We start from the raw sequence: 27,926 nt of genomic DNA, 5'->3' as shown, positions 1-27,926 counted from the left end.
CTCGCAGGTGGAGGAGGGCGTTCCTGTGGGAGTCCGATGGCGGCGCTTGAGGGCAGCGACGCATTAGGGGAAGCGACACTTGAGAGGTAGCGGCAGCGGCACTTTGAGGATGGTGTGCGGCGGCTGCTCGGTTGGGAAAAGGGAGAAGAAGAAATTTTTTTAAGAAAGTTAGGTCAGAGGATCTGAACTAGCTCGTGATACCAAGAAGGAATTGTATTCCGTAAGTATTATTGATAATTGATAGTCTATTTATACAATACATAGTTTACTAATAATTAAATGCTAACTTTCAGTGGCAATGTTGCTACTTGAATGGAGGCGTCTCAGAGTGAGAACTGATCAGGTAATAAAAAACAACTTTCTATTGATCATATATAGAATATGCACATGGTACGGTTATATTGGTGGATTTAGGGGGGCTGGCTGAATTGTTCATGGAACCTTCTCGTAAATCTGCTGTTTTGGTGTTTCCGTTGGACCAATTTTTAAAATTTGATGTAGATGGAGCATCCAAAGGAAATCCAGGGATAAGTGGCATTGGAGGGGTATTAAGGAATTATAGCAAGCAGGTCTTGGGCTATTTTGCAAAATCGATGGGTCACTTGTGGGCTTATGAGGCAGAAGTTCAGACTATCTTGAATGCTTTGTTGTTTTGTCATCAATTTAATTTTCAGAATGTTATAATTGAGAGTGACTCATCTTTCAAATTACATTAAAATTCATTAAATGTCGAATTATTCATATCTTATATTATATACTATTTTCGAAACCGCGTATAAGATTTCCTATTCTATTAATATGTATACGTAGCATCAATTTGACAAGAGGAAATGCCAACAAAATTAAAAAATTTATAACTTTCTCTGCTAGGCAATACAGCTTGGTAATTTATAAATATTTGACAAGAGGAAATGTCATAAAAACTAATAAAGCTAGAAAGACCAGAAAGGAAGCAATAATAATAATTACCATAACTTTCAAAATAATAATAATAATAATAATAATTGCCATAACTAGTAATTACTACTTTAATATATGAGAGTATATACCAAAAATTCCTCCAATGCTATAAAATCCAATTCATATGAGTAAAGCTTTGCAGCTTCTTTTCCTCCTGTAACCAAAAAAAAAAGCCTTGCAACTTGAAAAGAGAGACACTACTTACTGAAATGCCTGCAGATGGTGTGGGCATGGTCATTGAGGAAGGAGAGACAGAGACATCAGCTAAGAGCCTCAAAGAGAGAAAGCTTTACCATGTAGACTCCCTCAATGTGGAAGCTGGAAAAGTTCTCAAGACTACAAGTCACAACACCACTAAGGTATCTCTCACAACCCTCTGCCTTGCATTTTCAATTTTCTATTGTCTAACTCCTGTTTTCTTTTCTCTTGAATGTGATGTTTTATGGTAGCATTTTTTTGTTGGAGGATTTTCAAACTAAGTTTGGGCAAAAGCATCAAATTTTGTGTGGGGGGTGTTGATACATGCAAATATTATGTTTATATAATTATAAGTTTTTTAATTTCCAAATGAACAGATGAGTTGGATAAGTACTCTGAGTCTAGCATTTCAATGCTTGGGTGTTGTGTATGGTGATCTAGGCACATCTCCACTTTATGTGTTTTCAAGCATCTTCAGCAACGGTATTAGTAACAAAGATGACATCCTCGGAGTCTTGTCTCTCATGTTCTACACCATTTTGTTGATGCCTCTGCTTAAGTATGTGTTCATTGTACTAAGGGCAAACGACAATGGCAATGGTAAGATAAATCAAATTGTCAAACTCTTATTTTCTTCTTAAAACCTCTAGCTAATTAGCTTTACCAATTGTCAACTTGGTTAAAATTCATCTATGAAAATTAATTAAAATTCTTTTGCATTAATTAGGTGGAGCGTTTGCACTCTATTCACTGCTGTGTAGGCACGCTAAGGTGAGTTTGATTCCAAATCAGCAACCGGAGGACAAGGAGCTTTCTAATTACAAACTCCAAACACCATCTAATGAGCTAAAAAGATCCCATCAAAAGCTAAAGCAGATGCTTGAGAACAGTCATTTTGCAAAGGTTCTGCTTTTAAATATAACCATCTTGGGAACTACCATGATTATAGGGGACGGCATTTTCACTCCAGCTATTTCAGGTTAATTGTCACCTTAGATTTCGGTTTCTTGTATCTCAAGTATTCATTTATTATTATACATGTTCTCTAATTGAACTAATTAAGAGTAGTATTAGCCTAAGAATGAAATATTTGATAAAAATTACTAATGAAATCATCTGTCATATGTTGAAATGTGCATGCAGTTCTTTCTGCAGTGAGTGGGATCAGTACCTCATTAGGTCAAGGTACTTGAATTAATAAGCCCAAACTTTTCTTTGGGTGTTTATTGTAACTGGTGATAATTATCATATAATATGCTAATGGATATAGTTTTTGCTTACTTTTCAGGTGTTGTTGTGGAGATCACTATAGCGATATTGTTCATTCTTTTCGCTGCGCAACGGTTTGGCACTGATAGAGTAGGATTTACATTTGCTCCAATTCTTTCGGTGTGGTTTCTGTTAGTCGGAGGAACTGGTATCTACAACTTGTTCAAATATGACATTGGAGTTTTGCGTGCTGTTAATCCAATGTGCATTGTTGAGTACTTCAAACGGAATGGTAAACAAGGATGGGTGTCACTTGGAGGGGTCTTTCTATGCATCTCGGGTGAGTCAAGTCTGTAGCCACGATTTGCACATAATTCAAATTCAAGATACATTTGATCAGAGCTTGTAACTTCTAACTAGAATTGATTCCGGAACATGTTATTGTGGAACCAAAAACGCTATCTTGTAGCATTGCCTGTTTTTAATATTTTAAACTATCTTTTTTGAATTCTAATTATATATTTATGCATAATCATAGGATGTGAGGCTATGTTTGCTGACTTGGGTCACTTCAGTGTACGAGCCGTTCAAGTAAGTAAATACTATATATACCTCAAGCTTCATATAAAACTGTATATTCTGAAATTGAATTTGTTATCAATTATATTTATGTTGCAGATTAGCTTTTCTTTTGTCACATTTCCTGCTGTATTGGCCGCATATTGTGGACAAGCAGCATATCTACGAAAATTCCCTGAGAATGTGTCCAACACGTTCTATGCTTGTATACCTCGTAAGTTGATTAATTTTTGGAAGATCCATTTACACACATCTAGAATTTCTTTTAACTTAACCAATTGTTTAATGAGTATTACTTTTTCCTGTGTGGTGAATGAAATGTAGATCACTTGTATTGGCCAACATTTGTTGTTGCTGTTGCTGCTTCAATCATAGCTAGCCAGGCAATAATTTCAGGAGCATTTTCCATTATATCACAGGCCCTAAGCATGGGTTGTTTTCCAAATGTTAAGGTTGTGCACACTTCCACTAAGCATGAGGGTCAGGTGTACATTCCTGAGATCAACTACATGCTCATGATTGGATGCATTGTGGTCAGTGCTGCCTTCAAAAACTCAGAACAACTTAGTCATGCATACGGTAATCATGCTTAAACTCTCTCAGAGGCACACACACACAAACAAATTTTGAGCACTGCATAATATGTATGACAAGTGACCAAATGCTATATTTGATGCAGGGATTGCAATAAGTTGTGATATGATAATTACAACATTCCTGGTTTCTGTTGTGATGTTGGTTGTATGGAAGAAGAGTATATTCTTAGTTGCTCTCTTCTATTTTCCATTCTCATTCGTTGAATTTGTATATTTATCTTCACAACTCACCAAGTTCACAAAAGGAGGTTATTTGCCTCTTGTATGTGCTTTTGTCATGACTATGGTGATGGGAACCTGGCATTATGTGCAAAAGGGAAGATACATGTTTGAACTGAAGAACAAGGTTGCCACTGGGTATTTAAGAATGTTGGCTAATGATCCGAACATAAACCGGGTGCCCGGGATTGGACTTCTTTACTCTGAGCTTGTCCAAGGCATTCCTCCTATATTCCCACACTTCATTGCCAACCTGCCATGTGTCCATTCAGTAGTTGTGTTTGTAACCATCAAGGCAATTCCTATTAGCAGTGTTGCAATTGAAGAGAGGTTTTTGTTTCAACAGGTGGAGCCGAAAGAATACAGAATATTTCGTTGTGTTGTGAGGCATGGTTACAGAGATGTGCTTGGGGATGTTGTGGAGTTTGAGTCCCAGTTAGTGCAGCAGCTGAAAGAATTTATCAGACACGAAAGCCTTTTGCTTGAGGTAGAGGAAACAACAACAGCAGAACAAGTACCTACTCCTACCAGTGAGAGTGAGATAGAAGAAATCACAGATCAAGGTGCTTTAGCTAGGTCTCCTTCATTTTCAGATTGCATTCAATCATTGGGTATGACCAAGGGAGTTGAAAAGGAGATACACTTTATAAAGGAGGCAATGGAGAAGGGTGTGGTGCATTTGCTGGGGGAGGCAGAGGTAGTAGCAGATCCAAAATCATCCATCTTCAATAAGATAGTTGTCAATTATGCTTACAACTTCCTAAGAAAGAACTTTAGGCAAAAGGATCTATTGGTGGCAATCCATGGCAAGAGGCTTCTCAAGGTTGGAATGACATATGAAATATGATATACATGGCATGCATTGCAGATTGTAAAATATGTGGTATGTGACAATTAAAATATGCTACTCGTTACTTCCAGATACAACTTAAACTTGAAAGTTAAATTGTATCTCTTTTAATTTTATGTGCAATTGTTTTCTGTGGACATGACACACTTGGCATTAGGATTTTTGCACTGGGCTATTTGTGGAAGGCTCATTTGCTGTTTTTTTTTTGTTATTAAAGTCTTGTGTATGACAGACTTGTTTTCTTTATTGTCTGGAAGGAGGTTAGTAGTGCAGGGCTTATGTATTATGCGAGGTGGTGCTGTTAAGGGCTTTTAGGAATTGATGTACTCTTTTTCCTTCAGTAGGATTTTTTTTCCCAAATGGATTTTTCCTAGTAAGGTTTTAATGAGGCGTCTTTCCTAAGTTTTGATCTTGCCCTCAAGGTTTTCAGTTTGGATTGTTACCCTATTACATGGGAGGGATTTTCCCTTGTGCTTTCATCTCTTAATAAAATTTATTTTGTTGTCCAAAAAAAATTTTTATGTGCAATAAATTCAAACCATGTTGATTCTGTATTTCTGATATTGATCTTTGCTGGCTTATCAATCTGATACAAAATACAAATGGAGTAGGCAGTAAAATTTAAGGAGCTCAGTAAATGAAGAACAAAATGTAGGAAAGAAACTTATCAGTACCTCCATTGGTTATTAGAGAGATCGACTGTTATAAGCCCTCTGATATATTGATGCATGACCAGGTGAATTTGTCCATTAATGTGATGTGAAGAAATTGAAAACCCTAATTATGAATACTATTACACTTTTATTTGTTGTGTTAAATTGCTCTCGCAATTCCGACTCGAGTGTGGTGAAGGTTAAAGTTCTCCCCAAAAGTGCGAGTTCTAGAATTCGAACTCTCCACCCAAGGATTCAAACAATAATAAATACTATTATACTTTGATTCTTTATTATATTGTTATGAGATATCATAAAGAAACTTTCTTTTAGCACTTCTTTTTTACCAGACATTTAAAGATCGCATTTCGAAGAATCAGAGCTATGCTCCATAGCGATTGGTTGTTAGATTCCACTATATTCTATGCTAGTTCAATAACACTACTTATTGTTTGACTCGTGCAGCGGCTAGAGATAACTCCATATCGTGTCTGAAAATGACCTCCTTCCTTTATTTTTGCGTCTTTGTATTTTGATGTTGTAGGCTAGTTTTCTTTCCACCGTTAGCTTTCCTCTTGTTACCATAAAAAAACATTTAAAGGATAATTACCATATTTAGCTTCTAAAAAGTCACAATAAAATAAAATTACAATGAAAAATAACTATTAGGGTTTTATTAATTCCATGAATTGGTATTTGATTACAATTTTAGCATTAATTTTCCAGCCTGACAAATTTTACCCTTTAGTTTCAAAATATGAATCATTATTCACCAAGTGTGGTGTTGTAATAGCTTTGCCTCATCTGTTAACCATGAGAAGGAATTAATCGGGTATTTGTCAAATTGGTGGAAAGATCTCCACTTGATGTGCTTTGAGACTGAGGGGGGGGGGGATTGGATGGAAGGAGGTCTTAGACGAAAAATTGGGGAGGGGAGGTGGACTTTTGGAATGAAAACTGGTTGGGTTCAGGCATATTGAGAGAAAAATTTGGGAGACTTTTTAATATCTCTAACCAGCAACACAATACAATTAAGGAGATGGGTGCTTGGCTAAATGGCTCTTGGCATTGGGAGTTTAATTGGCGCCGATCAATTCTGGATAGGGAAACCAACATGGTAACTGGACTTCTACAAACTGTGTCTTCTCATTCTCTTTCGGAGGGCATCCTAGATGATTGGCTCTGGACAAAGGAGGAGGGGGGCAAATTCTCTGTTAAATCTGCATACCTTCTTCTACAAGGGGATGTAATTGAACGTGCAGATAAATGCTTTCGCAATTTATGGTCAGCCAAAGCACCCTCCAACGTGCTATCACTGGCATGGAAAGTTCTGATTAATCGAATTCAGTCGAAGGAGAACCTTAAAAGAAGAGGTATTTTTCAAAATTCTACCCAAACACTGTGTTCTTTCTGTTCTCAATCAGAGGAAACAACATCACACTTGTTTTTCACTTGCACTCATTCTTGGCGTGTATGGAATCGAGTTCTATGCTGGTTGGGAAACACCACTGTCATGCCGGAGGAAGGGAAGTTGCATTACATGTCATTCCAGGAAACTAGCAATGGTAGGGATAGGAAGGGAGGGAGGAGTGTAATTTGGCTGTCAACTGTTTGGTTCCTGTGGCATTATAGAAATAGAGTTATTTTTCAAGGTGAGAGTGCAGACTTTTCTTTAGCTTTGGATTCAATACAGTATAAATCATGGCTATGGCTCAAAGGAAGAACAAAAAATTTCTGCTTCTCTCTATATGAATGGACTTCCAATCCATTGATCTGTTTGGGATCCCTTTAAGATCATCACTTTAGTGACTGTAGGGACATATTCATAGTTTGCTGCGAGGCCCCTTTCCATTCGTGCTGGACAGCGACAAAGTATATGTTTCCACTTGGTTGGTCTTGAAGGAGCTCTAAACTAAAAATAAAGCTTAGTCTTGTTGCTTTCTTTTTGGTATTTTGCTGGATGTGTTATTTGAGCAAGAAGGCTACTGTTCCTTATGTTGAGCCTTTTCTTTTTCTGTTTGTCTCTTTACCTTCTTTGTACTTGTACATGGGTTAAGGCACCCCTTGTGCCTCATTTGTCAATATATCTATTCACTTTGCTGATAAAAAAAAAATCGGGTATTTGTCCCTTGTCCATGACAATCACTTATCTATGTAAAAAGAAAACTATTCATCAGAAAAGAAATTAAAAAGAATGCACATACATATGTCCATCATCAAGCAAGAGTCATAATCTTTTCTTTTCTTTTTCCTAGCTAGCTCCAACACTCTTCTTTCCTTAACAAGTTAGAACTCGTGTTTGGAAAGTAAAAAAATGTAGAGAAAAGAAAAGTTAAGAAAGAAAACACACAATTTGAGGTGTCGTGGTTCCTTTAGTAAGAAAACGTAAAGAGATGTTGTTGGTTATTTACCAAAATGTCATATCTACTAAATAATTATAAAATAAAATAAAAAGTAACAAAATAATAATATTAATAACAAAAGTAACAAATATAAATATAAAGGATATCAACAATTATACTTTTCTACTATAATATTAGTAATTATTTTTTTAATAAAAAGTTAGTGATTTTTATATTTTATTTTTATTTAAGGATATTTAGGTCATTTTATAAACATATATTTTTACTTTCTCTCACTTTTATTATTACTTTCTTCTTCAACCAAACAGTATAAATTAAAAATCTTATTTTCTACTCTCTTTCTTTTATTTCTTTTTTTTTTCCTCTCACTTTTCTTCTATATACCAAACATACCCTCAATTCAAGTGGGGTTGCACACAGGACAAATCAAACCCCTATAGAAGTTCGTGTTAGTGGCAGGGAGATGGTAACACAAATGTGATCTTTTCTGTTCTAGCATATAGATGCCGAGTAATTTGATATTCCACAAGCATCTAGCATCTCAATTCTCATTTCACCAGATGGCTATTTATTTATTGGAGGATACAAACCTCAAGGCACTTATTTTGAAGTTTCTTTATTTTTTGAGAAACAAGACAAAGACGTTGCTTGGCATTATAGATGACTACTACTGATTCATCACTTCAATGTAACATATATCATCACATGGCGGTTGCATCCACCTCCTTTTTGGTTGATATATATCCACCTCTCTCAATATTGAACATGGTGCAGAAATTAATAAAACCAGTAACAACAAGTAGTGTTAAACCCGCAAAAGAAGGAACTCCTTCATAGCATGGTCCAATACAAAAGCGGTTCATTATGGACCAAGGAAATTCAACATTGACATATTGTAAAATGGTGACAATACATTAAAAAATCAGTGTTACGATTCAATTATTGGATTTATGTAGAGTAGATAGCCTATTTCACCAAAAGGAATTGAAAGAAGATAAGAAGATATCTTGTCCAGCTTTCTTTTCAGTGCAACACGGCTCAACTTGAGACTCCAAATCTATAATGAACTTGCATTTCCCTTATCAGGATAGCCTGGTCTATCATTATAACCAATATGGTTCAAGGGCAAGCCTTTTTTATTTTAATTATTTAAATATTTTATTAATAAAATAATCAAGAAATAAAAATTATTATCCAAAGAAATATATAGTTGCAAAAATTGGAACACACCAGTCAGCCCACCCAGCTGAATCAAGAATCAATAAATTTTATTCAAATAGATACTTTTTAGGGGGCAGGCTAAGTGGTGAACTACTATACCCTAATAATCCACTTGCTTATCAAATAAATATCTAATACTTAACATATTGTATTTTATTTTTGATATACATATATATATGACAACATTATTTTATATTAATTTAAAATCTAATTTTATTTTATTTTAAATATTCAATATTTTATATTATATAAAAAATATTTAATTGTTAGTGGCTCAAACATGATCTAACTACAATAATTGGGAAAAAAATATTGAATCCATTCTTTCACCAGCTCACTAAGCGATTCAATTTTAATAACATTGATTAAAATACTATAAACATCTATCTAAATATTTGTTAGAAGTTATGTAAATAGCTTATAGCTTACAGATAAGCTTGTTTTGAGCTCATTTTATAAACTATTCAGACTAGTTTATGAAGTTATTTCCAGATTAATTATTTCAGTTAGTTTTTCAAATTCACCTTATAAATAAGTACTTCACGATTATATAAGAGCTTGTTTCCACAAGCTCTCTTAAATAAGTTGTTTTGCCAAAATCATCTAAGAAAACACCTTTTATCAATACTAAATATTTATATTCATAAGACCTTAATCAGTAATTTTAGGACATAGTTAACATTTCTTGTGTCACAAAGCAGAGTAAAACTTTTCAGTGGTCCAAATTTTGGCTAAGTGAGATAGCACATGGATGATTGAATTGGGATCTGTCCTTCTATATATTTTTGGTAGGAGCTTTAAAGGTTTGGTGAGAGTTTGTTTATATACATATTTTTTTTAAGGAGTTCATATATTTTCTTACTCGAGAGATATTATTCTCATAATTCATTGGATTGAATAATCAATTTTTGCTTTAAAAAAAGTGAATAGCACATGGAAATAAAATTGGACAATAAAATAGTCCATAATGATCATAACTCAAGTGATAAATCAGAAGAGTGAAATCAAGAAACAATAGTCCCTGCGGTTATTAATGATATAGTCATTGCTCAACCGAACATAGGGTCCATGGAGCAAATGCTTTGATTAAAAGACCACGTACATGGCCAATAATACTAAATCTAGAAGCAAATCAATGGCTGTGATTTGATTTTCATGGCTTCCAGAGGATAGTAGTCTCTGCAATCATGGAAGTGACCACATAGGGATCCATGTTAGAGGCAGGCCTTCTGTCCTCAAAGTAACCTTTCCCATCTTTCTCTGTTTCTCTTCCAACTCTAACTGAGGCTCCACGGTTTGCCACACCCTATACAAACAAAATAATAGAACATAATTGAATATTTTGTTCAAGACATTGCAAATATATATGAAACATCAAGATTCTTGAAGTATCTCTTTGGGTATTTAAAATCATTACTTTCTGTGACTTAAAGATATTCTTTGGTTGTTGAAAATCATTACTTTTTGTGTCATGCTTGTTGGTGTACTTTATTACCGACATGGGGAACAATTCTAATAATTCACACAAACTGTTTAAGATAAAAATGATCATTAAGGACAAGATGTAGTGTTATAGCATTGATATTTCTAGTTAGCCTTTTGATTTCCCACCTAATAGCAGGTTTGTACCAACTTATTTTTCCTCAGTTGAGTAAAATTAAATCTGATGTTTAAAAGTCATTTTAGAGAGTTAATTTCAGTCTTAAAATTAATTATGATACAAATTGGAGAGAACTGCTTCTGAGAATTATGAGATTTTAATTTTACAACAAAAATTTGTAACCTTAACCTACAAAACTACTTTTTTTTTTTATAAATGTATTCAAACATAAATTACTTCATTTTCAACTCAATTTTAACTAAAATCAATATTTACCAAAATCAATTATGAAGATGCCGATCCGAACATGCATAAAAGCTTCTTCCAATAATTAATTTTAGCTTTAAAATCAACGGTTCAAAGAATTCCAAATATGCACTTACCCAAGAGAAGGTGTGGATGTCAGCTGTTTCATGTTTCCCAGTGAGACGTCTCTCATTGCCTGTTCCATATGCTGCAATGTGCTCCTTGTGCTTCAATCCAAGCTTTTCAATGGCCTTCTTGATCACCTCATAGCCTCCATCTTCTCTCATGGACTTGGTGCTGGAATCACCATTGCAAAGTCTCAGCAAATGAGAAGATTTTAAAGAATTAAGCCAAAAAAGAACAACACTACATGATTAAGCTATATATATTACCTGTAGTTTGTGTGAGCACCAGCTCCATTCCAGTCTCCCTAATAAGAACAATGCAACCAATAAAGTCAAAATGTTGAAACAAAAGAATAAGAAGGTCAAATTTTCTCTCTTCCAAATCTTCCACTAAGAAAATGTATTAATTTCTACAAATGCAAAATATTCAAGGATATTTCTTACAGGAATAGGCTTAGGATCAAATGAAACAACTGCTCCAGCAACCTCTGTAATTCTCTGTAATATATAAAAATTTCATTAATATTTATATTTTCATTCACTACTTATCATGATCCAAAATTATTTTTTTATACAAAATAATCAATGAAACTTGAAATTACCTCAAGAATGTATCTTGCAGCCCATATCTCATCTCCAGCTGAGATACCAACAGAAGGACCAACTTGGAATTCCCACTAAAATAAGAAATAAAAAATATTAAATTTTCAATATAAGTCAATAAGGTTATTATAAGAACACTAAAATATAAATTGTTTATACCTGGCCAGGCATAACCTCTCCATTGATACCACTAATGTTAATGCCAGCATAAAGACAAGCTTTGTAATGTGCATCTACAATGTCACGCCCATAGGCTTTATCAGCACCAATACCACAGTAGTATGGGCCCTGTTCAAGCAAACATTTAGTTGAACACAAGAAAACATTTACCTAATTTTGATTTATAACAGAAGGGATAATCAATCTAATTAAATTAGATGTTGCTTCCAGTTTAGACAGTTACATAATACTATTAATTTTCAATTGTCAAAGAAAAATGAAAGGAAGAATTAAATTTTAGCAGGTAAAAAAATAATTATAATGCTTCTATGACTTTTGACTATGCAATTGCAAGGTATGAATTAAATGACCCTACACTTTTTGCCATCAGCAAAACCACTTTCTTACCCCAAACATAAGTGATGCCAAATATGGGAGAAGGACATACTCATGAATTATTCTGTGTCAATTATTGCAAAATAGGACAATCAAAATTGGGAGATGCAATGTTAATGGCAACAATAAAAATCCATAAACAAGGTTCATACAACAATTTGAAGAATTGCACAATTGCTACAAATCCAAAACACAAAGAGGGAAAAAAGAAGAAGAAAAAACAGAAAACAAAAACATGAAGAGGAAAAAAATATATAGGTAACATTTCAGACCTGTGGTCCAGGAAATCCACCAACTGGCCAACCTAGTGGCCAATTTATATCTTTCTGCAACAAGGTATACTCTTGCTCAATACCATACCTGTTAATATCAAGAGTAATTTTAATTATTTTATAATAATTAATAACAATTTCATGAACACGCATAATGTAAAAATATGGTTTTTAATAAGGGTTTCAAGAATTTGGAAATGCATACCATGGTACCTCAGCAGCAACCTCAGGCTGACTGAAAATTTTGGCAGCATTGTACCTATTGTTTGATGGAAGTGGCTCTCCAGCTGGTGTGTAAACATCACAAATCACCTATAGATTTTCACAAGAAATTAAACATTTTGATGGATTATGAAACATGAGCTTTTGTTTAATTATAACTTATAAGCCAAGTGTTCAAATTGAAAAAAACTTACAAGAATGTTGCTTCCTCTCCTAAATGGGTCCCTGAAAATAGCTTGTGGACTTTTTTTCAAATATAAATACCAGACAATAAGAAAATTCCACTTATAAGTCCTCTGTGAAAATAAATAATAAAAAAAGAATCAGAGAATACCAAAGGAATTAAATCATACTATAGGATGACTTCACTATCTTCTCCAGGAGCTTGATTTGTGCTAGAACCATCATAGTTCCACTTGGGAAGTTTTGCAGGGTCACTAACTGGTCCAGGTAGAGTCTGTTATCACAAAGACAAACCAACCCAAAAATAAATAAATAATCAACAAAGTGAACAAGAAAAGTTTTAGTAATTATCACTTGTGATGAAGAAAAAAAAAAATTACCCTGGCTTTGCTCCTGATATCCAGACCAGATCCACCAACCCTGTTTATGATAACATAAAAAGCATTAAATGATTTTCCTTTGATCAACCCAAGAACAGGTTTTTTATGACTCATCTATAAAAAAAAAGTGTTAATTTGATCCACCAGAAAGCCATAGTGCTAAAAGGAGGAAGATGGAGCAACATGTCAAAGGAAGAAAAGTTCCAAAAGAATCACCCCAGTTAAAAGATACCCAGAATCAGAAAGAACAGTTTACCCCCTCCAGAAAGGGGTTACATTTTTTGCGCAAGTCTTTAGTAAAAAACAATCATAAACAGAAAGCAAAACAGAGTCCCCTGTTTCAGAAAAAACAGAGTCCCCTGTTTCCATGAGTTTCTATTTAGATGATTGGGTTTGGGAACTCACCATATGTACTCAGCAATAATCTTTTCTGTGGATTCTGAGAGGTTGAGGTTGATGAGATCTGAAAGCAGAGACATAACTAGTGGTTGTGCAGGAAGCAGAACAATGAGAGAAGGGCAAATGATAGCTAATCAACAGTGGAAGTTCTAGCTTTCTGATAGGTGGAAAACAATGCCTGGTCTTATGAGTTTTATAATGGAGTCAGTGGCGTGAAGTTATCATATCATTGTGTATTTACTCATTATTGTCTTAGACGTGCTTGTATGTGCTTGGAGACTTCAATTTTCTTTCTTTTTTCAGGTGAGTTTGGTTTTGAAAATTAGAATAAAAAAGGGTTGTATTTTAAGTTTCTAGGAAAACAAATGGAGGATACATGATGACTTTGGTTTCATAAATGGAATCCACTAAGCATGATTTGCGGCTGTTTACATGCTTCAATCATACGATAGGGTTTAGTAAACTTTAGTTACCTATAAAATACGGCTGATTTGGAAATATAGTTTTTTTATCGGAATAAGGTATTTAGGAAATAGTCCACTTTTCATTCTCATCAAATGCTGAACTCAGGTGACATTATCAAGTGTCTTCAACGATCTTACGTGACCATGTCACATGTTTAATGAAGTTTACCTAGCATTTTAAATATAATTTTTTATTAAAATTTAAAAATAGCATATTAAACTTAAATTTTATAATTTAACAATAAATTATTGCATAAGCCTTGGCGTTGAAACACGTTTTTTTTGGCTTGGTATCAAAGCTGCAGGAGAGTAAAGTGCGAGATGGATTGCACAGATTTGAGGATGGGGAGGGCGACATATGTGTGCCCATTGTGAAGGATATTAAGAATAGGCTGAGACGCCATTGAGTTGTTGTCTCCACAGGATCCCTCGCTTGCGGCTGTCAGGTAGCAAGGTCGGGTATCGACTTTACCACTATGTGTGAATGTTATAAATGTTCGTCGCATTGAGTTAGAAACTCTCTTGTTAAAAGGGTTTGTGTATGCTCCTTAGTTTTTTCTTACTTATTATTAGTCTCCATGAATCAGCAAATAATTAAATAAGTAGCCTTTTCCTCTTTGTAACAAAAGAAATAAAAAAAATAGAGGATGTTCAAGTAAATTAAAATTGTAAGAATAATAATTTAAATTTGTATAAGAAAATATAACCTATCATTACAAGATGAGGTCATGAGGGTCATGAGATTTAGGTGAGGTAGTTTCGTTATCTTTAGGATCCTTGCTCTGTACATGTTTGTTCTTAGTTTGTCTATTCCTTATTCTTCTTTCTCTTTGTATTGGGTTGAAGTACCCCTTGTACTTCTATTCAATATATTTCTTATTGCCTATCAAAAAAAATGAGGGTCATATCCAACAAGAATGACGACAGCGGCGCGTGTCGACTACAATGACACACAGAGAAGGTGAGACAGTGACTGTGCGGATTGTAGTGAGCCCTAACAGATGAGATATATTTTTCTAAAGTAGTTAAAGGAGATAAATGTACTATTGCTTCTATCAGTATTGATGATGTTAGAAATAATAATATAAACTCATTCAAGGGGTCTTTACTCACTAGCTTAAGTATTTGGCGTAATTGATTTTTGACATAGTATTAAAGCGTTTATAACCAAGCATTGTAGGGTTCACTCATTAGTTGCCCTAATTATTCTAATAATAAATTGAATATCAACATATAATATGTGAGTTTGTGCATTGTTCACGCTTCAAGCTCAAATGAGCATCTAAATGGGCTTTTATGTGAGTCGCATGTTAAAGATAATAAACCCAACATCTTAAATTTTTGGGATAAGTAGTTATTTGACAATTCAAAAATCACATCTCATTATAGTGTATTTTTGAATTGTTTCTTATCCAATAAACCCAACATATCAAATTTTTTATTTTCAATGTTTTTTATATACAAATTAAATTATGAAATGACAATGGGTGGATTGTAATTGGATAAGAGTGTAAAATTATGTACACTCTCACTACATGATTAAACTCTTAAGAAAAAGTATAAAATAATAATTATGAACTATTTTAAAATTTAAATTCTTAAGATTTATCATATATATAATTGCACTTTTAATTGTTACTAATTTTTTCTTTGAACTAATTGTTACCAATTTGATCACAATTAGAAATTTTAACTTTTCTTTTCGAAGTTAGGTTTTGGTCTTTGTGGTGTAGAGGCAATTCCAATGAAAATAAAACTGAAGGATGATTAATAGTTAGTACTACACATTAATTCCAATAATGATTCGGGTTCACTCTTTGTGTGTAGATCAATAAAAAGAGATAAGCAAAAATGAGTAAGTGACAAATGTAATAAAAATCATGTGATATGTTCAGAATGGAGATAAAGAACAAAAAAGTCTCACAAGGTAACAAAGTGTATGCATTATTTAGTCGTACACAAATAATTATTACATAAAAATAGTGAGTGGGTATAGCAATATTGTATTCATACAAGCCGCTAGCGGTCCCCGTAGGATAGCTTAAGTGGTAGAAGCTGGGGAGATATGAGTTGGGTAGGGGAAGGTTCAGATATCGATTCCTGGCGGGTGCAATTTATCTTTCCGATATACCAAAAAATACAAGCCCCTAGCTTATACTATTAGGATAAACTACACAATCTCTACATTTCATTTTGATATTTTAATGTTAGTATAAATCCCTTGCTTTGGTGCGGTGAAGATAAATTTGGCAGAGATCCAGAGAGATTGTTCAGTGCAGGGGGAATTGGACAATGGACAATAAGAAACGAGTTTGCCATTTGGTTCTCATATAATTTGCCGAATCGGCCGTTTTTCTATCAAACAATAATTCTATTGTTTATAAACGCAAAAAGCATTTCTATGGCTGCAGAGATGACCCTTTTTAATTTGAACTACACAGATGATTATTGATGAGTGATTCTAATGATGTTTATCAATTAGTCTCGACGATTAGAGAGGAACAAAAGCGCTTGAGGTTTCTCGCAACATCTCTACCCCTACAACTCCAGTTTCCCGTGAGTTAGATTTCGTTGAACAAATTGATACCACCATCATGAGCCTCGCACAACAACAAAAAGTTCATCAGCGTCAGCCCGACACTAATAACCTAAGAATCAACACTATAGACGTTTTTGTGACAACCTACCAACGGCGTCAGCCAGACAGTAAAAGGGTCGAACTCGAAGCTTGACGAACCCTTGAAACCCTAGTCATAAATAATGTGGTGTGTGTGTATAGATTATTTGCACATTGTTGCACAAACAACTACACATTTTGGTCTCAAAAGAAAAATACATTTCTTTTATTAGTCTCTTTCTCCACCTCTTTGTATTTTGGGTTGGGCACCCCTTGTGCTCCTTTAATATATTTCTTTGGCTTATCAAAAAAAAAAATACATATCGTATTAGGGCTGGCAGCATGTCATTGAAATGTGTATGTTCATGTGGAGTCTACATGCTTGTTGTTGATGTTATTGCATGTGGTTGAAACTGTGGGCTATGGCTTATGGAGGTTGCGGGTTTGATAGCTTGACTCTCCCTCGCCTTTGTTCCCGTGATGCTTACTAGCAGCCATGCTGGAGATAATGTTGTGTCTGGATTGAGTTGTTTGCAAAGAAGGAAACACTACCAAGTAAGAGGGTGGGTGAAACCCTTGACACCATGGCCTTAGCCCTTGGGGTTTTGAACCTCAAAGCCCTAACCTTTCTTTTTGTTACGAGAGGAAAACATCAAAGCTCCAACCTAGGATAATTAGATGACAACCATAATTAATTATGTGATAATTAGTGTTTTGGTGAGTGATTAAGAGTTGGGCAGGTTTGGGATTATGAAGAAGAAAGAAATAAGTGATAATTAGTGTTTTGGTGACTAGTTAAGGAAATTTGTTTTTCACAAAATTGGATGTAGGTAGAAATTATATTTGATGAGGTTAAAAAGGAAATAATTTAAGGTCAAGTTAGATAATGCATGTTTGAAAAATAGAGTATTAGTAAATAATTGTGAAAGTATGAAAGGAATCATTATCAATAGAAGTGAAAGGCTAGAAAACTAGTGAAATAGAATTTAAATAATGGTTAGTAAAATTGACACGTAATATAGATAGATAATAAAGAAAACAATGAAAATTAGATAAAATAACTTAACTATAAATAGAAATGGGTTTGATAGTGCTAGTTGATGAAGATGTGTAACTCAAAGAACCAATGAAAAATAAAAATAATGGAAAAGCAAGGATAATATATATATATGTGAATACTGTTTATGTGTTGGGTTTAAGACAAATTAACTTAGGAAGAAAGATTAGAAGCATTGATAAAAGTTTAATTAGAAGAGCTAGGCTTGAGGGTCTTCGTCTTGCTTGTAATTGAGGCCACCGAAATGTGCTCTGTAAAATTGATTTCTTTGACCTGATTTCTATTATGTTGGATCCTTACCCAGATAAAATAAGCTTTCATGGGAATCGTGATGTCTTGAGAGAGGTGCCTCAACATATGGCAAGGAATTAGAACATATCCTTGAGTTGGATTCATAGAGATAACAACTCTGCAGTGGACTGGATAGCAAAGATGGGTGCTCGTGGCCCTCATTCTGGTGTTAGTTTATTAGACAGACCTCCCTCATCTTTGGAGTTGATCTTGTTGAAAGACTCTCTAGCTGTGCCTTAGCTGCCCGGTTTCTCTCTTGCTCGTGGCCCTCATTCTGGTGTTAGTTTATTAGACATTCCTCCCTCATCTTTGGAGTTGATCTTGTTGAAAGACTCTCTAGTTGTCCCTTAGTTTCCTGGTTTCTCTCTTGTATTGTTATTCTTTCAAAGCACAAAAAAATTAGAAGAGCGAATTAAATTAGTAAAGGTTTGATAGCCTTATGTATTTTTATGAAGCCAACTGCATAATATATTAAGCAATAGATGGCAAAGAAGGCAGTACATCAATGTCAACTAAACGGGCCACCGCTGATGGAACCTCTTCTACCCACACCTGATCAGAGAAGGTATAAGTATTCCTAGTTAGAAAATCAACCACTGAATTACCTAAACACCTAACAAACATGACATCTGTGACACCCGAGGCTGACGAGGGCAGGGAGTGATCGCCGGTGCAGTGAGACACGGACAAGGAGCGGCTCCTGGCAGGCTTCTAGGCGGAGGGTCACAGGAATGAGCCGATCTCACACCCAAACAAGAGGTATTCCGAGACTGTGTAGGGATGGACTATACAGTTGAGGAGGGCATAAAAGATTTGATTGGTACTACTCATGACAACAAGTTGCAACTTCTTTTCGGGAGCCCAACTGATAAGAACTCCATGGCTAAGTGTGCTTGCCTTTGAGCAATATCATGATGGGTGACCTCCTGGGAAGTTATCCCGGAAAGTGCGCGAGTGAGGACAAAGCGCACTGAAAAGACTCGTGTTGTTACCGTGAGGCCAGTCGTCAGATCAGGATGTTACAAGTGATATCAGAGCTAACCTCTCCCAGTACGGTGTGGTTCGAGGACGAACCAAGCGGAAGCTGGTGGGCCTGTGACACCCGGGGCTGACGAGGGCGGGGAGTGGTCGCCGGTGCAGTGAGGCACAGACAAGGAGCGGCTCCTGACAACCTTCTAGGCGGAGGGTCACAGGAATGAGCCAATCTCACACCCGAACAAGAGGTATTCCGAGACTGTGTAGGGATAGACTATACAGTTGAGGAGGGCATAAAAGATTTGATTGGTACTACTCATGACAACAAGTTGCAACTTCTTTTCGGGAGCCCAACTGATAAGAACTCCATGGTTAAGTGTGCTTGCCTTGGAGCAATATCATGATGGGTGACCTCTTGAGAAGTTTTCCCGAGAAGTGCGCGAGTGAGGACAAAGCGCACTGAAAAGACTCGTGTTGTTACCGTGAGGCCAGTCGTCAAGTCGGGATGTTACAAGTGGTATCAGAGCCAACCTCCCCCAGTACGGTGTGGTTCGAGGATGAACCAAGCGGAAGCTGGTGGGCCTGTGACACCCGGGGCTGACGAGGCGGGGAGTGATCGCCGGTGCAGTGAGGCACGGACAAGGAGCGGCTCCTGGCAGGCTTCTAGGCGGAGGGTCACAGAAATGAGCCGATCTCACACCCGAACAAGAGGTATTCCGAGACTGTGTAGGGATGGACTATACAGTTGAGGAGGGCATAAAAGATTTGATTGGTACTACTCATGACAACAAGTTGCAACTTCTTTTCGGGAGCCCAACTGATAAGAACTCCATGGTTAAGTGTGCTTGCCTTGGAGCAATATCGTGATGGGTGACCTCCTGGGAAGTTTTCCCGAGAAGTGCGCGAGTGAGGACAAAGCGCACTAAAAAGACTCGTGTTGTTACCGTGAGGCCAGTTGTCAAGTCGGGATGTTACAACATCAAAAGAAACAAAAGCAGGAAAATAACTAGAACAGTTCCTCATAATAGAGTCTAAATAAGAGCATCCCCTGTGAGCTCCTCTTCCACCACAGAAACAAAGATAAACAGTCTGTCTTAAAACAAACCCGTCGGAAACCCACTCTGCCGTCAAGTGAAGGGACCAGTTGAACGCCAAGCAAACTCGAAAGACAGGAAGTGCCTTATGTTACTCTTTCTTGTATTCAGTTTTAAGCACCACTTGTGTTTATGATTTAAATGTATTTTGGCTTATAAAGAAATGAAATTAGGGTATGAAGAGGAAACTAATTTAGGGTGATCTTAGATGTGTGTTGGTCGAGTCTATGCATTTGTATGTATATGTGTATATGAGTGAGTAAAGTATTAAAGAAATGATGTTAGTCATGGAATTGGATTGAAATGGGAAAATTAAGTAAAAGCTATGATGTATTGGTACAACTAGTAAAACCAACATTAAACCCTTAATTAACCACGGTCTATGTTCTCATGTGAATTTATCTTTTTCGAAAGCATCTCATGTGAATTTATAATGATGACTGTTAAAATATAATGTAACAATTTCCTTCGGGCAAAGATAAGACACTAAAGTATATATCAATTTATTAATTTAATATGAACATCTTATGAAAATAAACTCAAAATAGTTTATAGATGAGTCATAAGTTATTTACATGAGCTCTCTCAAATATTTAGGAACAGTTTGTTATGTTGTATAGTATAAAACCCGACAATATAACAATTAATAGTATTAAGCTTAATATGATAAGACCTAATAAAAAGTTAATACTATACATCATTTGGTCATATAATATAGCGTTTGGCCTGGTGGTAGTGGCAGTGTTGTAGAGCGGTGGAGGCAGTGACGATGGTGGTGGTGGTGATGTGGAGTTAGTGGTGGTAGAGGAGGTTATGGTAGTGATAGCGGTAACGGTGACGGTGATGACAATGGCTGAGAAGGCAGTACCAAATGAGTTTTATATACCTGGCTTCACACACCATTTCTTTTGTCAAAAAGGTAAACTATATATATATTTTTTTCTTTTGGATGATGGTTCACTACTATTAAACCACACATCCTTGATCCTTGTCCTTTGGTTATAGGGCCCTTCAAACAAACAAGCCCAAAGCCCCATTTCCTAGAGTTGAGGGTCAGTTCACAAACACCAGAATCAATAATCAACTATTCTTCATAGTATTGTACTCCATTTTGGCTCCTCCAACCGACTCCAGAAAACACTCACAATATCGCATATATAAAAGCCAAAACACACAACACTCTCTCTCACATTCGTAATCGCATCCCAAATTTCAGACACAACACAATCGGAGCACTCACAAATTCTCGTCGCTTCTCTTCCCTTCGCCTTCAGGTACCACCGCTCTTCCCTTCTTCTCTCTGCTTATTTTTCTCTCATCGCGTTAAATCAATATCAAAATCTCGTACAGTTCTTAGGTTTTCTCTTTTCATTTCTGGACTTTTGATTTTCATGCTTGATTTTGCATTCGAGATTGATCATCTGTTAGTGTGTGTTTGTTTGCATGTGGGTGTTGTTGAATTCAGCTCATTTTTGTGATTTGGATTTTGGGTATTGAAGGAACATCGAGAAGGCATGAGCTTGCAATCTCGAAGAGAACGGAGGGATCGACCTAGGGTTCCATCACAAGCTGCTGCTGCTGCTGCTCCTCGTCAGCAATGGGTTCCCAGAGGGAGTGCAGCAGGAGGAGGAGCATCATCCAACAACACTGTTCTGCCGCCGCAGCCATCCATTTCAATTCCTCATCCATATCAGAATGCTGTTGCTGCTGGTTCCTCCGATCAAGGGGTTGCTGCTGCTGTGGCTGCGGCTGCTCCACCGGCTGCGGCTCACCGTAGAAACAATCAGAAGGTGGAAAGGGAGAGGGAGAGGGAGAGGGATAGAGGGAAAAGCAGGAATCAGCCGGGGAGGGAAGTGGGACTCAGAGACACTAGTTTGCCTCAGTTGGTGCAGGAGATTCAGGAGAAGCTGATGAGAGGAACTGTGGAATGCATGATTTGCTATGACATGGTTGGGAGGTCTGCGGCTATTTGGTCTTGCTCGAGCTGCTACTCAATTTTTCACCTGAGTTGCATCAAGAAGTGGGCACGGGCACCCACCTCGGTTGATTTGACGGCGGACAAGGATCAAGGGTTTAATTGGCGGTGTCCAGGTTGTCAATATGTGCAGCGGACGTCTCATAGGGAGATTAGGTATGTTTGCTTTTGTGGGAAGAGGCCAGACCCTCCTTCTGATTTATATCTGACACCGCATTCTTGTGGGGAGCCGTGTGGGAAGCCTCTTGAGAAGGAGGTGTTGGCTGCAGGAGGGAGAGAGGATGATCTTTGCCCTCATGTTTGTGTCTTGCAATGCCATCCAGGTCCTTGCCCTCCTTGTAAAGCATTTGCCCCTCCGCGCTTGTGCCCTTGTGGGAAGAAAAGAATCACCACCCGTTGTTCTGATCGGAAGTCTGTTCTTACCTGTGGCCAGTGCTGTGATAAGCTTCTTGAATGTGGACGGCATCGGTGTCAACAGACTTGTCATGTGGGTCCTTGCGGTCCTTGTCAGGTTTTGTTCAAGGCCTCTTGCTTTTGCAGTAAAACTACTGAGGTTCTTGGTTGTGGGGACATGGTGGTGAAAGGTGAATTGAAGGAAGAAGGTGGAGTTTTTTCTTGTAGTTCCAGCTGTGGGAAGAAACTTGGTTGTGGTAATCATGTTTGTAGTGATATGTGTCACCCAGGCAGTTGCGGGGAATGTGAGCTTTTACCAAGCCGGGTTAAGACATGCTGTTGCGGGAAGACAAGATTGGAGGTGGATCGTGAAAGTTGTTTGGATCCAATACCCACCTGCTCACAGGTATGTGACAAGCTTCTCCATTGCGGGAAACATACTTGTAAGGAGCATTGTCATGTTGGTGAGTGTCCTCCGTGTTTAGTTCTAGTTTCACAGAAATGTCGCTGTAGCTCCACTTCACGAACTGTGGAGTGCTTTAAGACAGTAATGGAGAATCAGATGTTTACCTGTGAAAAGCCTTGTGGGAGAAAAAAGAACTGTGGGAGGCATCGATGTAGTGAAAAGTGTTGTCCACTTTCTAATCCAAACAATAATTTAAGAGAGGGTTGGGATCCTCATTTTTGTTCAATGCCCTGTGGAAAGAAACTAAGATGTGGCCAGCATGCTTGTGAGTCATTGTGTCACAGTGGCCATTGCCCACCTTGTCTTGAAACGATATTCACTGATTTATCATGTGCTTGTGGTAGGACTTCAATTCCTCCTCCTCTTCCTTGTGGTACACCGCCTCCTTCATGTCAGCTTCCTTGTTCAGTTGCTCAGCCGTGTGGCCATGCAGGCTCTCATAGTTGCCATTTTGGAGACTGCATTCCTTGTCCAGTGCCAGTGGCTAAAGAATGTATTGGTGGGCATGTAGTTCTTAGAAATATACCCTGTGGCTCAAAGGATATCAGATGCAATAATCCATGTGGAAGGACCAGACAGTGTGGTTTACATGCATGCGGCAGAACATGTCACCCCCCACCTTGTGATAGTCTATCTGGTGGTGTGCAAGGTTTCCAAGCACCATGTGGCCAAACGTGCAGTGCTCCAAGGAGAGACTGCCGGCATACATGTATGGCTCCATGCCACCCTTCATCTCCTTGCCCTGATATAAAATGTGAATTCCCTGTTACAATCACTTGTTCTTGTGGCCGTATAACAGCAAGTGTTCCTTGTGATGCTGGTGGTAGCATTAGTAATTACAATGCTGATGCCATTCATGAAGCTTCCATTGTTCAAAAATTGCCTGTGCCACTTCAACCAGTTGATTCAAATGGCAGAAAAGTTCCCCTTGGACAAAGAAAGTTGATGTGTGATGAGGAATGTGCAAAGTATGAGCGTAAAAAGGTTCTTGCTGATGCTTTTGACATCACTTCAGGTCTGGATTCTCTCCATTTTGCTGAGAGCTCTGTTTCTGAATTGCTCTCTGATATGTTCAGACGTGATCCAAAATGGGTTTTAGCTGTGGAGGAGAGATGCAAATTTTTGGTACTTGGCAAGAGTAGAGGAACTACACATGGTTTAAAAGTCCATGTTTTTTGTCCTATGCTGAAAGATAAAAGAGATGCAGTGAGATTGATTGCTGAAAGATGGAAGCTTGCAGTGAACGCTGCTGGTTGGGAGCCAAAGCGGTTTATTGTAATATCTGTTACCCAAAAATCAAAAGCCCCAGCTCGCGTGCTAGGAGTTAAGGGCACCACAACATTGAACACACTCTTTCCTCCTGCATTTGATCCCTTGGTAGATATGGACCCTCGACTTGTTGTTTCATTTCCAGACTTACCAAGGGATGCTGATATTAGTGCTTTGGTGTTGAGATTTGGTGGTGAGTGTGAGCTTGTTTGGTTGAATGACAAGAATGCTTTAGCTGTTTTTCACGATCCTGCCCGAGCTGCAACTGCAATGAGGAGATTGGATCATGGAAAAGTTTATCAGGGCGCTGTGTCAGTCGTCCCAAATGCCGGGGCATCAGCGGCATCTTCAGCTACCAATGCTTGGGGAGGAACCGGGACAGTGAAAGAGGGAGGAGCTTTGACTGCATTGAAAGGTAATCCGTGGAAAAAAGCTGTGGTTCAAGAGGCTGGTCGGAAAGAAGATTCTTGGGGGGATGAAGAATGGGCTACTACTGGTTCTGCTAATATACAGCCATCTGTTTTGAAGAAAGCAGCTCCAATAACTGCTTCACTAAATCGTTGGAATGTCTTAAACCAGGAATCAAGTTCGAGTTCATCGGTTACAACAGGTAGAGCTGAAGTTTCTGGGAAACAGAAAGAAAGCAGTGCTGTCTCAAAGTCGGTGTCTGATGCAGGTGGCTCAAATGAAGAAGGGAAGCAACATGGAGATAATTCAGATGCAGCAGAGGTTCCTGAAGTAGTAGATGATTGGGAGAAGGCTTATGAATGAGGAAAGGAAGGGACAGGTAGCAAACAGTTTTTATTGTTAGAAATTTTATCCTTCGAAAATTAGACATGAAGCAAAAGGCCTCTTTGCCTAGATTTATCTTTTTTTTTTGGCAACTTGAGGTTATTTATGTTTTGAATTCGAAGTCATTGGATTGTTAATAGACAGATTGAAAGATAGGGTATCAGGGTATAGAAAAACTGCAGTTTGTAAAAGAGATTTGCATTTAGTTTATCAAAGACCTTTTTAGACTGAAAATCCATTTATGAATCGATCAAGTTTCGATTTCGATGAAAGAAAGTCATCAGAGTTATGACTCCAAGGGCCTCTTCCGATCCTAGGCTGCAATTTACATATGCAGCCACTGACAGTGAGCTTAGCAGAGTAATCTGCTCGATGTGTAGTTAAAACGAAGCGAAAATCTTACTTTTTTTCTTGTTCCTCTTGGTATAGCAATTTGCAAATGCTTTTAACATTTGCTGATGGCATATTATGCAGTCATGAATCTAGTCGCCATGCTAATTCAAGTTTTTTCCTTAGTTGGGTAAGATCAAGTATTTTTTATTCAAATGGAATGGATTTATTTCAGATAAATTTGATCACTTAATCAAAGAATGGAATAATGACACTTTTTTATTCTTTAAAATTTATTTATTTTACTTTCCAATTGGAAGTTTGGAACTATTGATGTTTTTAATACGTTATCTTTTGATTTATACTAAGAATTTGAGATAAATTTTAAACGATTATCCAATGCAGCATGTTCACTGACTTATTCTTGATCAATACCTATCAGTGTGTATTTTGTGGTGACAATCGGTTTTGGTGCTAGCTTTCCTTTATAAAAAATGTGAAAGGAGAGGAGCAATTGAAATTGAAATTTGAATGCAAACACACACTTATTGATCGGTGCATACTTATGATTAGTTGTTTGTTTTTAACTAGGTGTAGCACTCTTATCGCTATTAATCGGTGCACACTTATTGATTGGTGCATGCTTATCATGAATGATAAAACCTAGCACCTTTGTTAGATATGTATAGCCCCTGCTTAAATTGAAGTAGAAATTCCTATTGATTAAACTAGACTGATCGATATGGACAAAACTCATTTAAGTTTCTTTATTTGCTTATTATTAAGTTCTTTTTTTTGGGTCAACAAAACATATAACAGGGAAATCGAGATTCGAACACGGGACTTATTATTAAGTTCTTCAATCGATTCAATAACTTCAACCAAGAAGTTTCTCCATGAGGATGCTATTGAATTAGGAAACAACAGGGCTATTTATATGAATAAAATTTGTTATGGAGCTGAGTACGAAGAGAGAATGTACACCAACACGTTAGTGTCGTCCATGCAAAAGTTGATTTCATATCAATTTAGTGATAGCTCCTTCCATTTTAGAGTACAAATATTTAAGACATATGGTAATCTTTTTAGGTTTTGTAGTTTGAGAGAATCAAGAGAGGTGGTTGGGGGGGGGGGGGGGGGACATGTGGTAATCAATTCTAGAGGAATGCTGAAAATTTGTTCCTCTAGACAGTACTCCAATAGGTGTTTCAAAAACTGGTTCCATGATTACATGTATTCATGCGGCTTAAATAAGTTTTTGATCCCTAACCTTTACTAAATGCTTGGTTTTCGTCCTTCGCCGGAGCAAAGGTGGGCTTTAGTCCCTAACCTTTGTAAAAATGTTTGGTTTTGGTCCCTCCGGAGCTCTGGGTCAACGCCGGAGCTCCGGTGGCCCATGTGGCATGGCCACATGGGATTAATGAGGCCAGGTGGAATTTTTTTTATTTTTAGTTTAAATTCTAAAAAAAATTAACTACTTCTTAACACCATAATTAAATCCATCATCTTCTTAAACATTTCTTAACACCATAGGCACTGGCACAGAGCTTTCATACAAACTCAGAAAAAGGAAAATGGAAGGATTCACATTGGAAGGAAGGATTCACTAGGATTAAAGATTGTACAAAATTTCTAAGTTGTTTTTTTTTTCTTATAGAAACACTATATACATCCACGAATAAATGAATAAAACTTTGAATCAAAAAAAAGGAAAAGTTCTCAGCACGAAACTGTCTAGATTCAGTTTGTGATGAAAGGAATGAGCTCATAGTAAAATGGGTTTGATTCAAGAGATTGAAGAACATGCAAAATGCCTGATCTCGCTGCCAGTACTTTCATCACCAAACCGAAACAAATGCCCACCCACCGGCTACCGCACACCAGAAGCCGCAACCCGCAACCCAGAACTCGTAATCCCCACCCACTATACCCATCGTCACTCTGGAGGCCAAATCGACACAGAAGAGAGGTAGATGATCGATGTGAAGGGTGAAGAAGATGAAGGTTGGATCTGGGGTCACGATGGTTGTTACTGAAACCCGAAGTGGAGAACGGCGGAGATGGACGGCTCCGACGGAGGTGCGACACCCCTGCTGTCGCGACGCGATCGAAGACCCACGTCCACAGTTTGGAGTTGTTGTTCCTCCTTCATCCCTTTCTGATCATGGCTTTGAGGGGTTGTTGTTTCTGGTATGGTTTTCTGGTTTGAGGATGAAGGTGATAATGAAGGACTGCAGGTGATGGCTTGGATGAAGATGATGATGTACCAGATTTTTTTTTTTTTGAAAGTGATGATGTACCTTAATTTTTGTTTAATAATTTAAAGTAAAAATAAAAAATTCCACCTGGCCTTATTAATCTGACGTGGCTATGCCACATGGGCTACCGGAGCTCCGGCGTTGACTCAAAGCTCCGGAGGGACCAAAACCAAACCTTTTGACAAAGGTTAGGGACTAAAGCCCACCTTTGCTCCGGCGAGGGACGAAAACCAAGCATTTGGTAAAGGTTAGGGACCAAAAACTTATTTAAGCCTATTCATGCTATCATCTAGGATTAAGTGCAAGTATGGTTTTATTTTAGGGACTCCTTAGCAAAACAAATTATAATTTTTGCCATCCATTAATATATTACGTCGAGTAATAAGCAAAATGCCCCAGATCCAGAGGCCCATTAAAAAAACAAAATACAGAGTAAAGATAATGGGTGAGCGAGTAGACAGCACAAGAAATTTGGAAAAGTCTACATAGAGTGAGTTTGTTGTGTGTTATTA

The 27,926-nt window shown here is 37.2% G+C and overlaps 3 protein-coding genes across 3 annotated transcripts; 2 read left to right on the top strand and 1 right to left on the bottom strand.

Moving 5' to 3' along the window:
• Window positions 1–1,151: 1,151 nt before the first annotated feature.
• LOC130735532 (potassium transporter 5-like) lies at window positions 1,152–5,109 on the top strand. The gene is made up of 9 exons (XM_057587482.1): window positions 1,152–1,319; window positions 1,536–1,758; window positions 1,886–2,137; window positions 2,302–2,343; window positions 2,447–2,707; window positions 2,906–2,958; window positions 3,046–3,160; window positions 3,271–3,525; window positions 3,626–5,109. The coding sequence occupies exons 1-9, from the start codon at window positions 1,170–1,172 to the stop codon at window positions 4,606–4,608; spliced, it is 2,334 nt and encodes a 777-aa protein (XP_057443465.1). The 5' UTR covers window positions 1,152–1,169; the 3' UTR covers window positions 4,609–5,109.
• Window positions 5,110–9,784: 4,675 nt separating this feature from the next.
• Window positions 9,785–13,719, bottom strand: LOC130738745 (glutamine synthetase nodule isozyme). The gene is made up of 12 exons (XM_057590883.1): window positions 13,440–13,719; window positions 13,035–13,074; window positions 12,825–12,928; window positions 12,666–12,714; window positions 12,455–12,561; window positions 12,250–12,337; window positions 11,582–11,710; window positions 11,422–11,496; window positions 11,264–11,317; window positions 11,087–11,124; window positions 10,832–10,991; window positions 9,785–10,154 (listed from the first exon to the last, which is right to left on the bottom strand). The coding sequence occupies exons 1-12, from the start codon at window positions 13,511–13,513 to the stop codon at window positions 10,002–10,004; spliced, it is 1,071 nt and encodes a 356-aa protein (XP_057446866.1). The 5' UTR covers window positions 13,514–13,719; the 3' UTR covers window positions 9,785–10,001.
• Window positions 13,720–21,030: 7,311 nt separating this feature from the next.
• Window positions 21,031–25,060, top strand: LOC130738744 (NF-X1-type zinc finger protein NFXL1-like). The gene is made up of 2 exons (XM_057590881.1): window positions 21,031–21,205; window positions 21,431–25,060. The coding sequence occupies exon 2, from the start codon at window positions 21,446–21,448 to the stop codon at window positions 24,803–24,805; it is 3,360 nt and encodes a 1,119-aa protein (XP_057446864.1). The 5' UTR covers window positions 21,031–21,205; window positions 21,431–21,445; the 3' UTR covers window positions 24,806–25,060.
• Window positions 25,061–27,926: the final 2,866 nt, after the last annotated feature.

This window comes from Lotus japonicus, chromosome 2 (assembly GCF_012489685.1).
Source record: "Lotus japonicus ecotype B-129 chromosome 2, LjGifu_v1.2".
In the NCBI taxonomy this organism is placed as follows: domain Eukaryota; kingdom Viridiplantae; phylum Streptophyta; class Magnoliopsida; order Fabales; family Fabaceae; genus Lotus; species Lotus japonicus.
The sequence above is the reverse complement of the archived record's forward strand: the minus strand, read 5'-3'. Positions and strand labels throughout refer to the sequence as shown.

What these genes read in the sequence shown, in the direction of transcription:
- LOC130735532 (XM_057587482.1), top strand. Translation starts at nt 1,170, where the DNA reads ATGCCTGCAGATGGTGTGGGCATGGTCATTGAGGAAGGAGAGACAGAG. An exon ending in CAAGTCACAACACCACTAAG is followed by an intron (nt 1,320 to 1,535) that starts GTATCTCTCACA and finishes CCAAATGAACAG; the next exon opens with ATGAGTTGGATAAGTACTCT. An exon ending in TCAGTGTACGAGCCGTTCAA is followed by an intron (nt 2,959 to 3,045) that starts GTAAGTAAATAC and finishes TTTATGTTGCAG; the next exon opens with ATTAGCTTTTCTTTTGTCAC.
- LOC130738744 (XM_057590881.1), top strand. Translation starts at nt 21,446, where the DNA reads ATGAGCTTGCAATCTCGAAGAGAACGGAGGGATCGACCTAGGGTTCCA.
- LOC130738745 (XM_057590883.1), bottom strand. Translation starts at nt 13,513, where the DNA reads ATGTCTCTGCTTTCAGATCTCATCAACCTCAACCTCTCAGAATCCACA. An exon ending in GTGGATTTCCTGGACCACAG is followed by an intron (nt 11,711 to 12,249) that starts GTCTGAAATGTT and finishes TTGCTTGAACAG; the next exon opens with GGCCCATACTACTGTGGTAT. An exon ending in TTGATCCTAAGCCTATTCCT is followed by an intron (nt 11,125 to 11,263) that starts GTAAGAAATATC and finishes TGTTCTTATTAG; the next exon opens with GGAGACTGGAATGGAGCTGG.